Genomic DNA, 12,550 nt, shown 5'->3' on the forward strand with positions numbered 1-12,550 from the left:
TGGTGGAATTGGGAAAAGGCAAGGGAAATGGGGGAGAGGGTGATTTGAAAATTGGCATGGCTACTCTGAGCGCACTGCCTATGGGTTAGCCCTGCTCCACAAGGAGCAGCCGAAAAAAGAAACGGAAATCAATTTGGGGCCTATTGATGCAGCCATTAACATTTTGAAGCCCTTTTATACTCTTACCTTTCCCTTCCCTGTTTGTAGGTAATACTCCATCTACTTAGGTTCCTCCTCCTTTCTGTCAACTACCTACTCTTTACCTATTTAAGAACTTATTAACCAGTTTCCTCTACTCCACATACCAATTAGATATTCTTTTTTGGTATAATTCCCACATCAAATTTAATTCTTTGTCTTTCCCTGTTATCATCCTGCAGAAGTTTTATCCTTTGCTATTGTGATATAACTAGCTCTTCCAGCTTATCTCAGCGTGTTCCAGCATGATGTGATAACTTCCTTTGCTTTGGGCATTAGGCCACCTCTCACTGAGCTACTTTTGAAGTCATCCAGTTTTCCAGGTCACCCACGGTTTCTGTATTGCCCAGAAACTGGTCACATTTGGAGCAGCATTAGTGTTATAGAATTGCTCCAGGAGGAAAGGATAGTGGAGGCTGTGGCTGCCTTCCTTAACATCTTGTCTTATTTGAGAAGGGCCTTTAGGTCAGCCTGATAGTACTCTTTAAATTCATGGTACGAAATAGTTTCCCATGTTAAAATGTCAGTTTTTAATGTAATATGGTGAAGAAAACTGTGGAACCTAGGAGTTGAAGTCTAGGCTGAAACCCCGGCCAAGAAACTGAGAAATCCTCTCATAAACTAGTAATGATAAAATCTTGTAAAGCTTTCTCTCTGATCCTCATTTATCCAGTTGGTTGCTTTTCTTGATCTTTAGAAAACAATAGGTTTGAGGCCGGGCGTGGTGGCTCACGCTTGTAATCCCAGCACTTTGGGAGGCCGAGGCAGGCGGATCACGAGGTCAGGAGATCAAGACCACAGTGAAACCCCGTCTCTACTAAAAATACAAAAATATTAGCCAGGCGTGGTGGCGGGCGCCTGTAGTCCCAGCTACTCGGAGAGGCTGAGGCAGGAGAATGGCGTGAACCCGGGAGGCGGAGCTTGCAGTGAGCCGAGATTGTGCCACTGCACTCTAGCCTGGGCGACAGAGCAAGACTGTGTCTCCAAAAAAAAAAAAAAGAAAACAATAGGTTTGAATAAGAGGGCAGAGGGGAGGTGCCTGGAGCCCTGGTGGCAGGTCCTCCCTGTTGCTTATTCAGCAGCAGCTCCCGGGGGGTGACAGAGGAGAGTATAGAAAGGAGAGGTGTCTAGTGAAATTTCACTCTATAAAAATCATATAAATGAAGTGTACTGTACTAGTTGCTTTATATACATGAAATTTTTTTTATTTTTATTTTTTTGAGACGGAGCCTTGCTCTGTCACCCAGGCTGGAGTGCAGTGGCACAGTCTGGGCTCACTGCAACCTCCGCCTCCCAGGTTCAAGCATTTCTCGTGCCTCAGCCTCCCGAGTAGCTGGGATTACAGGCACCCGCCACCATGCCTGGCTAATTTTTTGTATTTTTAGTAGAGCTGGGGATTCGCCATATTGGCCAGGCTGGTCTTGAACTCCTGACCTCAGGTGATCTGCCTGCCTCGGCCTCCCAAAGTGCTGGGATTACAGGCATGAGCCACCGCACCAGTCCTGTTCTAATCTCTTTTATCCAGATAAGGAAATAAAGCTCAGAGAGGCCCAGCGATTTGCCAAATAGCACACTTAGAATTAAGGGGCCAAACCAGGACTGCAGCTCAAGCTTCTGACCCAGATTTAGCCAGTGGCCTCTTCATCTGCAGCTTATTTTGGTAGAAAGATTTGTTGAGACAGAGAGGGAAAAACCTATTCAGAAAAAATAAGTAGATTATGATTCTGGCAGAGAAGAAAATGTAAATTGGGAAACAGCAGAATAGCTTCAGTTAACTTCTGCAGGTTTTTGAAGCCAAGAGCCTGACATCTGAAAGATGCAACATCCTTTTGAGATTTCTATCCCACATAACTTTTTTCTAACTTATTTTATCATTATTACCCTTATGGCAAAATAATAAGACTATGCTAGATTATTCTGAATAATAGTCATAGCATTAAAAATTTGATGCACATCCCAGAGAGCATCTGGTTTAGTCCTCAAATTTTACAGCAATAGAAAAGGGAATCCCTCTGGCCAAAATCCTACATGTTTCCAGCAGAGCTGGTAGCAGAACCACTTCCCCTGATTCCAGCCTGAGAGTTCTTCACACCATACTTAAGGCCTTTATTTGTGGAAATCGTCATTACCCTACATTTGCAGAGTTGGACTTTATTTGATTGGATGCCAGCCCTTAATTTCTAAGTACCTCCTTAGCTGATTTTTCCATTTAACGATATCCTGCTTGTTGCTACCTACATACTGCCCTCTTTATAGCCACTTCTCTTGGAGGAAGAGAGCTGAGCCCACTGTGTCTGTGATTTGGCGTACTCTGTTTTGTAATGTGGTAATTTGTTTACCAAAATAGTGTCTTCATCCCCTATCCCCGTAGAAACCAGGCTAAATTGATTCTTTCCCTTATTCACTAGAGATGTCATTCCCAGCCTCCATGTAAAAGGAACTAGAGTGACCCAGATGCCAAGCATCTACACTTGAGAGACTTTTTCCCTTTTGCTCTCAGACTGTAGCTGTGATATCAGTGCTCTTTATCGCTTCTGTTGGTCAGGCCTGCCTCTTCTCATCGTCTCTGTGCTGAGACCTTTCATCCTTTATTTCCTGACATCACATATTATAAAGCTGGTCCATCATCACCCTTCATTCTAATCTCTTTATCCCGATGAGGAAATAAAGCTCAGAGGCTCAGTGATTTGCTGGAGTAGGGCTGCAGCTCACGCTTCTGGCCCAGATTTGGCCAGTGGCCTCTCCATCTGCAGCTCAGTCCTGTTCAGCATTCTCTAGGTGTGTGTTAGCCAAAAGAATGGCTCGATTTGACTGAACATAATTTTTAGTTTTTGTTTGTGTATGTTTAATCTTTGGTCAAGTATAATACATTAGATTTTATTACATTAAATACATTAGTATTTTTGGCATTTCTACAGAGGTTACATTAAAATATATGTGCGTGTGTGTGTGTGTGTGTGTGTATATATATATATGTATATAATGCAGTAGATTTGGAGGCAAGCGTAGGTTGTGGTGATGTACCCTTCAGGGCTGTTCATTCTCACTGGCTCAGGTTGGATTGAAGTAGTTTTACTCTCTCTTGCGTGCCCTCAGATCACACAGCACCCTGCATGGCCAGTTTGTTGCTTTATGTGGAGGACTTTGCTCTTAGAACCATATATATTTTCCTGTCAGTAGCTGCTGAACCCACAGTACCTCCTGTTCTCCAATACATGGTTGTATAGAAGCATCTTGTGTCCAGGTGCAGTGGCTCACGCCTGTAATCCCAGCACTTTGGGAGGTTGAGGCGGGCAGATCATGAGATCAGGAGATCGAGACCATCCTGGCTAACACGGTGAAACCCTGTCTGTACTAAAAATACAAAAAATTAGCTGGGCATGGTGGCACGTGCCTGTAGTCCCAGCTACTCTGGAGGCTGAGTCAGGAGAATTGCTTGAACCTGGGAGGCGGAGGCTGCAGTGAACCAAGATCATGCCACTGCACTCCAGCCTGGGCAATAGAGCGAGACTCCATCTCCAAAAACAAAACAAAACAAACAAACAAAAAGAAGCATCTTGTAGTGTGACTCCTTGGGGCTATTGCTGACCTGCAGGCCTCACTCCCACTTTCCTATTTCCAGCCCATTGCAGATGCAAAGGCTCCTGAGAAGCGGGCCTCACCATCCAAGCCAGCTTCTGCCCCGGCCTCCAGATCTGGATCCAAGAGCACTCAGACTGTTGCAAAAACGACAACAGCTACCGCTGTTGCCTCAACTGGCCCAAGCAGTAGGAGCCCCTCCACGCTTCTGCCCAAGAAGCCCACTGGTGAGTATTGCCTGTCTTTCTCTCCCATGGGAACTAGGGAGGGGAAAATGGGATCTTGGCTTTGCCCCAGCCATAGCTCTAGCTAGTATCACAAACAGCTGTGCGGGCCTGCTTACGCACCAGTCTTTAGTGGGCTACCTGGAACCGTGGTAGCCCTGTGGTCCTGGTACTTAACAAGCCTTGATCTCTGTGTGAGCTTAGCAGCTGTATGTATTCAGAAAAATCTTGAGTGGAGGCAGAAAAATGTACCGCTCATGAATTTCCAGGTAGAATTTACTCTTGCTTTCTTAGTAACGCACAGCACCTAGCACGTGGTGCTCATGGGCTTACATGATGATAAGAAGAGGGCTATTCAAGTCCATAGGCATGTATTGACAGCCTACTCTTAAGGCCACATAGAAGGCTTATCAGGGCAGTAGAGAAGAATAAGACTCAGTGCCTGACCATCTAATTTACCACTCCATTCCCAGGGACTAACACAGTCCCTGGCTCAAAGTAGATATTCAGTAATTGTTAAATAATGAGGAATCTCACTATTGGATGAACTATCCAACAGGTCAGTTTGTTAACTGTTGTATTAATAAGTATATTTTGTGCAGCCATTAAGACTGATGGAAAACCTGCAGAAGTCAAGAAGATGACTGCAAAGTCTGTACTAGGTAATAGCCCATCTGCCATTTTGTAGAGCCCTAACTTGAACCCCCACCTCCTCTGTGGCTTAAGTCTCCCTTTTTCTCTCTCTCCCTGAACCCATGTTATCTCTCACTCCCTTCTTTGCAGCTGACTTGAGTCGCCCAAAGAGCATCTCCACCAGTTCCATGAAGAAAACCACCACTCTCAGTGGGACAGCCCCCGCTGCAGGGGTGGCTCCCACCCGAGTCAAGGCCACACCCATGCCCTCCCGGCCCTCCACAACTCCTTCCATAGACAAGAAGCCCACCTCGGCCAAGCCCAGCTCCACCACCCCCAGGCTCAGCCGCCTGGCCACCAATGCTTCTGCTCCCGATCTGAAGAATGTCCGCTCCAAGGTTGGCTCCACGGAAAACATCAAGCATCAGCCTGGAGGAGGCCGGGTGGGTCCAGGGAGCTTGGGGTCCTGGCATGCTGGCCCCTGCATCCTCCCCTCCATTTCCACCCACTGTTCCCAGGCCCACCAAAGAAGCAGGCAGTTAGGACACTGGACTCAGCATCAGGGTATTTCAGCCTGGGCTCTGTAGTGGGCTTTGTGCCCCAGCAGCAGGGAGGCGGAGTAGGCTGAGCTCTGGGCTTTCTCTTCCTGTCTCAATAAGAAAGGCTCCTGTTCTAGATGTTGGGGTCTGGGTTTACATTTTTGCTTGGATGTAAAAGGATTCTTTTATAGAAGAAACAGAGGAGGCCTCAGAGACTCTGCAAGTGAGAGAGACACTTGACATGAGCCTAGTTTTTCATGGTTCTTAACCTGCACAGAGAATGTCACGATAGGCAGAAGGTAGAACGCATCTTACTTCCACAACCCATGACTAGAGTGGAATATATCTGAAAGAGGACTAGGGTGTCCTCTTGTGGCCTGGATGAGTCGTGCTGTGAGCCTCTGGCCTTCCTAAATAGCAGGACTGCACTGCATATAGTGATGGAGAAAGATCACAGTGCTTCACTTTTAGGTTTTTCCGGTGGTTAAGATTTTCTGGTTGCATCAATCCCAGAATTATTTAACTGTTGGTAACCATGGGAACTCTGTGTGAAAAGCTGGTGATGAAAGCCCGTCTGAAAATGTTCGGGTCCCTGGAGTAGTGACCATCTTGTCTCCTAGGTCATTCACTACACCACCACCACCATCAGGGGCAGAATACTTAAATTGCTTAATCTGGAGCTGTTAAGAAATTCAGGAGAGACAAAAATGAGGTGGAATCCTGGTGCTGTTGGAAGACACTGATGGCAAGCTGAGATCAGTCTAGAGAAGAGCCTGAGAGTTGCTTGTGGTAGCGACAGTGGCTCTGGTGTGCCCAGCAGGCCTCTGGGCTGTGCTGCTGATGGCCTATCTCCCCCTGTCTTTGCTCTTATGGTTTCATGGTGCAAAAGTTACAGGAGGTCTTGGGTGGGGAGTTGAGTGATTTGATCTAGTGAATTGTTTTCCGCTCCAACATACCTAAAGAGTGTGACACTTTCTATCAGTATTGACTTCCTGTGACCGTGGCAGCTGCTTGGGGCATATCAGAACATTTGGCATGGGGTGGGGGGTATTGTAATTGGAAAATCATGCCCCAGCGCACTCTCAGAATCACTAATTTGGTTGTCTTAGCCTTCCTTTGTGCCTTTTCTCCATTAAATAGTGTCTTGATCTATTCCTCATGTCTCAAGACTATGGCCTGCAGCTCCTTTTTTTGTGGCCCTCTACTCAAGGATCTTTGTCTTGGTCTACCCTGGGAAATGTGTGGTTTTGCCTAGGATCAAAGGCCACCTGCTTTTGCCTGGTGGCCTGACCTGGATATGAGTCCCCTACAGCCTTCTTCCCTTCTTGGCATTTGAGCTCTTATCCTCTTGGTTTGAAATTTGCCCTCCCTTTATCTCCATCCAGGCCAAAGTAGAGAAAAAAACAGAGGCAGCTGCTACAACCCGAAAGCCTGAATCTAATGCAGTCACTAAAACAGCCGGCCCAATTGCAAGTGCACAGAAACAACCTGCGGGGAAAGTGAGTTTTATTTAGACCCACCTCTGGAAGGTGAAGATGGTAAAATACTTCTTCCAGCCTGAGCCACTTGCCCTCTCTTGCACTTTTTCCCTTTCCCTAACTAGTTTCTTCTTCTTCTCCCCTATATTCCCTTCTCTGTGCTTGATGACTCAGCCATCAGAAAATTTTTTGTATTAACCTTGAAAGTTAATAGAGTTGGGAGCCCATTAGCCCTTTGGAGAATATATATATATATATATAATTTTTGGCTGGATAAAATGGATCCAAAGACTTTCCTTCATTTCCTTCACACTGACCTTGATGTGAAACCTACCTGGTATGGATGCAAATACAGTGCACCCACATTTGTTACCAGGAAGACATGGCAGGGGTAATTCCCACCACCTGGAACCCTGGAGCCCCTGTGCTTTACCTTGAACTAAAAGATCCGTGTCATAACGCTACTAGGTATGGAGATAACTTCATTTGTCCTGGTTCCCCGGGTCACCTCTTAACTGAAAGTTACGATGGTCATTCCCAGTGGAAACCCACTTAGTATAGGCATGCGGCATCAACTGGAGGGCAGAGGTAAGCTGAAACCACAGGTTCTTTACCCTTGCCTCTGTAAACCTGGAAACCAGGCCCCTCCTGAGTGCTTGCAACACCTTCCTTCCTTAGCTGTAGCAGGTAGGTGTGCCTCTGCCAGAGAAGCCTGCACTCCAGCCCTTAGGGACCAGCACGGGAAGTCTCAGCCTAGGGCATTCCTACAGTGAAGAAAGCTGCACAGTGGCTTCTGGGTGACTACTAGAGGTCCTAGGTTCAGACCAAGGCTCATTAAGTAGTTTGCTAACCACTTGTTTACCATCGAAGTTGTGAAAAAGGCTAGAAATGAGTAGGTACAATGAGGTATATGGGTTGGAGTTTCTCAGGATTTCTGTACTCTGTGGAGAACTCTTCAGCCTGGGACCTGCATCATTTGCAAAGAAACAAAGTTGGCAACTATTCCTTCTTGAGAAGGTCCTAGGATTCTTTGTTCCAGACTCTTAGAGCCAGGGCCTTGGTGTTTCTCAGTTCCAGGGGAAGCCATTCCAGTACTTTACAGTGTGGTTGTGCCCCCAGGATTGGGCGTCATTGCTGCCCTACTTAGAGCCTGTTCTTTCCGCATGGGCATCTCACAGGGCAGAGGATTAGGCATATGGAGGATTCAAGAAGGTATTTTACCCTTGAGTCAAAAATACTATGCCTTCTCGAGCCCTGAGACAAATGGGCTAAGTGTGGCGGCTGTAGCTGCTCCCCTGGTGTTGGAGATTATGTATCCATTTGTATTCACATCTGAGCACTGGCCCCTCCTTCCTGTTAGTATCATCCGTGCCCTTGTTGCCAGCTGCCCAGTGCTTCTCAGAGCAGCCTTTGCTTCTGAGAGTGGGTCTGGCTGCAGCCATTCCAGGGCCCAGATTTAAGGGAAGCACCCTCTTTGGGTGAGAACAGGTCCACATGATAAGACTTGCAGAGAAGAGCCAAGGACACTGTGCCCAGCTCTTGAAGAGGGAGCAGAGCAAGGAGGTAGGGCTGTGCCTGGTTGGGCATCAGGTTGTGCTGCTGCCTGGGCCTGTGAACCACAGCCCCGCCCCCAAGGAGCGGTGATGACCAACATGCAGTGCCTGCGCAGCTCTGCTCCTGTCGTTGTGTTGTCTGTTCACGTTTTTCACTCCCCTTCTTGCTCTTTCACATTTCTTTTCCTGTGCTTTTCCACATCTGTTCTGTAGAAGGTGGGGGTGGAGGTTTAACAACACTTTTTGTTGGTCATTGTGATCACGTGTGGACTCACTGCCTTCCCTGTGTCGGTTCTAACCAGTCCTCTCCCTTTGTGTTGTTTTTTCTGTTTTCTAACACTCCAGGTCCAGATAGTCTCCAAAAAAGTGAGCTACAGCCATATTCAGTCCAAGTGTGGTTCCAAGGACAATATTAAGCATGTCCCTGGAGGTGGTAATGTAAGTATAAACTCTGGTTAGCCGGCATCTGAGATATAGCCCACTGTGGGGTATACTAGGGAGAGAGCCCTACATAGGTGCCCATGTAGATAGAATCCCAGTGGCCTGAGCTGTGGCGTTCTCTAAGAAGCAGACTAGCAAAGTGAGGGGACCTTGATGCTCCCATGTTAGACAGGGTGTTTCTGGCGAGCCCCTGAACACCAGCATGGTGATATCCATTCAGTATCTTTTTACCCATATGGGTGGGAGGCTTTGGATTTTTCTCCAGCTATGTCAGAGCCTGGGTCTGAGCACAGCGGTCAGCAGCAGACCTGTTGCCTGTCTGGAGTCCGTTCCTGGGATGCGTATGTCTGTCTGCATGCCCTTGAATTACCGTGGGAGTAACTTCTCTGAGACAGATGTCTGGATCTTTCCAGAGCTCATCTTTGAATCCTTGCTATTATAAAATAAGAATTAATCAACATTTTCTTCCTATCCCTTCCCCACGTTTTTCTTCATCTTTGTTGCTCTCCAGCTCTCTGGTTTTTCCTCTACTTTCTTTTTCTCTCCCTACCTTCTCCTGTTTTCTTTTTCTTTTTTTTTTTTTTTTTTTTTTTTTGAGATGAAGTCTCACTTTGTTGCCCAAGCTAGAGTGCAGTGGCGTGATCTCAGCTCACTGCAACCACCACCTCCCAGGTTCAAGCTATTCTCCTGCCTCAGCCAACCGAGTAGCCGGGACTACAGGTACGCACCACCACGCCCGGCTAATTTTTGTATTTTTAGTAGAAACGGGATTTCACTATGTTGGCCAGGCTGGTCTTGAATTCCTGACCTCATGATCCACCCACTTTGGCCTCCCAAAGTGCTGGGATTAGGGATTACAGACATGAACCACTGCGCCCGGCCCTCCCATTTCCCTTTCTGCTCTCCTTTTTTTGTCCCTTTTCTAATCCCTTCCTCCTTTTTCTTCCCCTCCTTTTTTAGTCCCTTTTCCTGTTTTGTTTGTTTGTTTGTTTTGTTTTTGTTTTGATGCAGAGTTCACTCTGTTGCCCAGGCTGGTGTGCAGTGGTGTGATCTTGGCTCACTGCAACCTCCACCTACCAGGGTCAATCGATTCTCCTGTCTCAGCCTCCCGAGTAGCTGGGGCTACAGGCATGCGCCACCACGCCTAGCTAATTTTTGTATTCTTAGTAGAGACGGGGTTTCATCATGCTGGCCAGGTTGGCTTTGAACTCCTGACCTCGTGATCTGCCCGCCTTGGCCTCCCAAAGTGCTGGGATTACAGGCGTGAGCCACTGCGCCCAGACTTTCCCTCCTTATCTTTTTGTCTTCTTTCCTCTTCCACCCAAACATCCTTCTTTTTGTCTTGCTGCCATTGTGTGCCAGCTCTATGATGTGTATTAGGGACACAGGTGATCCCAGCTCACAGGGAGGTTCTGGTCTAGGGAGAGATAGGGCGAAGTCTTACTGTCGTTAAGTGTGTGAAGAACACTCTGTGTGCTTTCCGCTTGTCACTGTGACAGTGCCTAGGCAAGTGGTACTCTGTGGAGTTATGCCAGAGGCACAAGAAGCTGCCATGCACAGCCCCTGCCCTCACCGCTCCCTTCCAGGCCAAGTGAGACAGCCTGTCTTGCCTCCGTTTCTTTTGAGTTCATTCGGTTCTTTCTCCTTACTGTCCTGAACTGGACTAGGTCCTGCTCCACTTACCCTTATCATTTTTAGACTCTGTTAACACTCCTGCCTCCTCCTTGGTGATCATGACATCCTGCCCATGGCCTACAGACACCCCCAGCAGTTCTATCTTGAGGAATGCGGCCATGAGTTTCTCTTGCCCCACACAACTCTCCTTCCTGCCCCTCCTTCCTGGTCATCTTCTCACCACTGCCTCTTTCTGGCCTGGGTAGAAATGGCATCCTTTACACTCGAGTGGAGTTGCTTGACCAGACTAATTAGTCAGCCTGGAATAGGATCAGCTGAAGTGAGGTGACAAAGATCCAGCCCACGAGGGGCCCAGGCAGCCGCTGAGCCTGGCTTTGTCCTGGATGAAAACAGAAGGTGAACAGGGGTTCTGGGGGAACCGGGTCACTTGTGTAGGTGAGACATAGAGATGTATTTGTGTGTGTTGTGTGGTGCATGTAAGAGCTCTGAAAATAGTCATCATTAATGTATCACCTGCTGTGATCTTTCCATACTGCCTACACATGACCTCACATGTATAGGGTTTTTTTGTTTTGTTTTGTTTTGTTGTTTTCAGGGTGAATGTATTTTTAAAGCCTTTTCACTTTAGGAGGCTTCCTTAAACAGAGAGAATTAGGGCGACTACTGTCTTTCCTGGTGGGAAGATAAGGGTAAACAACAGCTGACCACAGCTGGACCCAGGTGCTTTGTTTCCTTCCATAGCCTCTGTCAGTCCCTCCCTAAAGCCACCACAAGGAAATGTGAAGTTTAAAATGATGAGCCCCCCGGCTGGGCACCATAGTAAGACCCCCGTCTCTACAAAAAAAAGTCTTGCTCTGTCGCCCAGCCTGGAGTGCAGTCGCAGAATCTCGGCTCACTGCAACCTCCGCCTCCCAGGTTCATGTGATTCTCCTTCCTCAGCTTCCCGAGTAGCTGGGATTACAGGCGCCTGCCACCATGCCTAGCTCATTTTTGTATTTTATGTTATGTTATGTTATGTTATTATTTTATTTTTGAGATGGAGTCTCGATCTGTTGCCAAGGCTGGAGTGCAGTGGTGTGATCTCGGCTTACTGCAAGCTCCGCCTCCCAGGTTGACGCTATTCTCCTGCTTCAGCCTCCCGAGTAGCTGGGACTACAGGCGCCCGCCACAGTGCCCGGCTAATTTTTTATATTTTTTAGTAGAGACGGGGTTTCACCGTGTTAGCCAGGATGGTCTCCATCTCCTGACCTCGTCATCCACCCGCCTCGGCCTCCCAAAGTGCTGGGATTACAGGCATGAGCCACCGCACCTGGCCTAATTTTTGTATTTTTAGTAGAGACGGGGTTTTGCTATGTTGGGCAGGCTGGTCTCAAACTCCTGACCTCAGGTGATCCACCCACCTTGGCCTCCCAAAGTGCTGGGATTATTGCAAGAGCTACTGCGCCCAGTCCCAAAAAAAAATATTTTAAAATAAGGCCAGGTATGGTGGCCCTGGGAGGCCTAGACAGGAGGATTGCTTCAAAACCAGCCTGGGTTTCAAAGCAATTTTAAATTAGCCAGACATGTGCCTGGTGGCATTAGGTGGCATGTGTCTGCAGTTCCAGCTTCTCAGGAGGCTGAGAGGGGAGGATTGCTTGAGCCTGGGTAGTTGAGACTGCAGTGAGCCGTGATGGCACCACTGCACTTCAGCCTGGGTGACAGAGAGAGACACAAAAAAAAGGGGGGAGGACCTGCTGTGCAGACAGAACAGCATTACACACACCCCCCACCACTCCCCACCCACACACACATACACAAAAAAATAACGCAGTTAATCACCAGGATGAGAGGCTCAAAACAGGATCCTAGTTAGTGCTCCAAAAATGCCCCCGACAGACACACAGACATACCCCTTTATGAGAGCCAGGAGGACACCAGCGGAGGGGAGGGAGGGGAGTGATGAGCCAGTGCCAATGTAGTGGCTTCTTCTGTGGCTGGTCCCAGTTAAGATTTTGTGTCCGTGTTGGTTCCATTTCACCCTTGCAAGGGGCTGTGCATGTGTAGTAGGTGCTGAGACCTGCTGGCAGCTGACTTCCACAGCATGTTTTGGTACCTGGAGTGTGCCTGCAGGCTCTCATAGAGCGGCAGGCAGCCTGTGTAAGCACAAGCAGAGCAAGGTGTGTGATGCCGTGATTGCTCCTAGGACCACAGAGAGCCAGCATGGCTCTCTGTGGTCCCCGAGGAGGGGACACTTGGGCCAGCCCATAAGGAGGCACCACACATGGTTCCCT

At 47.9% G+C, this 12,550-nt stretch overlaps 1 protein-coding gene across 16 annotated transcripts in view; it reads left to right on the forward strand.

Moving 5' to 3' along the window:
- Positions 1-12,550, forward strand: part of MAP4 (microtubule associated protein 4) — a 238,383-nt gene that overhangs the window by 212,520 nt on the left and 13,313 nt on the right. For 7 of the 16 annotated variants that reach the window (XM_030811887.1, XM_030811889.1, XM_030811892.1 and 4 more), the window contains 5 exons: positions 3,821-4,004; positions 4,604-4,663; positions 4,785-5,077; positions 6,559-6,672; positions 8,550-8,642. In XM_030811887.1, coding sequence (XP_030667747.1) covers positions 3,821-4,004; positions 4,604-4,663; positions 4,785-5,077; positions 6,559-6,672; positions 8,550-8,642 — 744 coding nt within the window. The remainder of the gene's footprint in view (positions 1-3,820; positions 4,005-4,603; positions 4,664-4,784; positions 5,078-6,558; positions 6,673-8,549; positions 8,643-12,550) is intronic. The other 9 variants (XM_030811895.1, XM_030811896.1, XM_030811900.1 and 6 more) reach the window with 4 other exon arrangements.

Source organism: Nomascus leucogenys, chromosome 4, assembly GCF_006542625.1.
Source record: "Nomascus leucogenys isolate Asia chromosome 4, Asia_NLE_v1, whole genome shotgun sequence".
Classification (NCBI taxonomy): Eukaryota; Metazoa; Chordata; class Mammalia; order Primates; family Hylobatidae; genus Nomascus; species Nomascus leucogenys.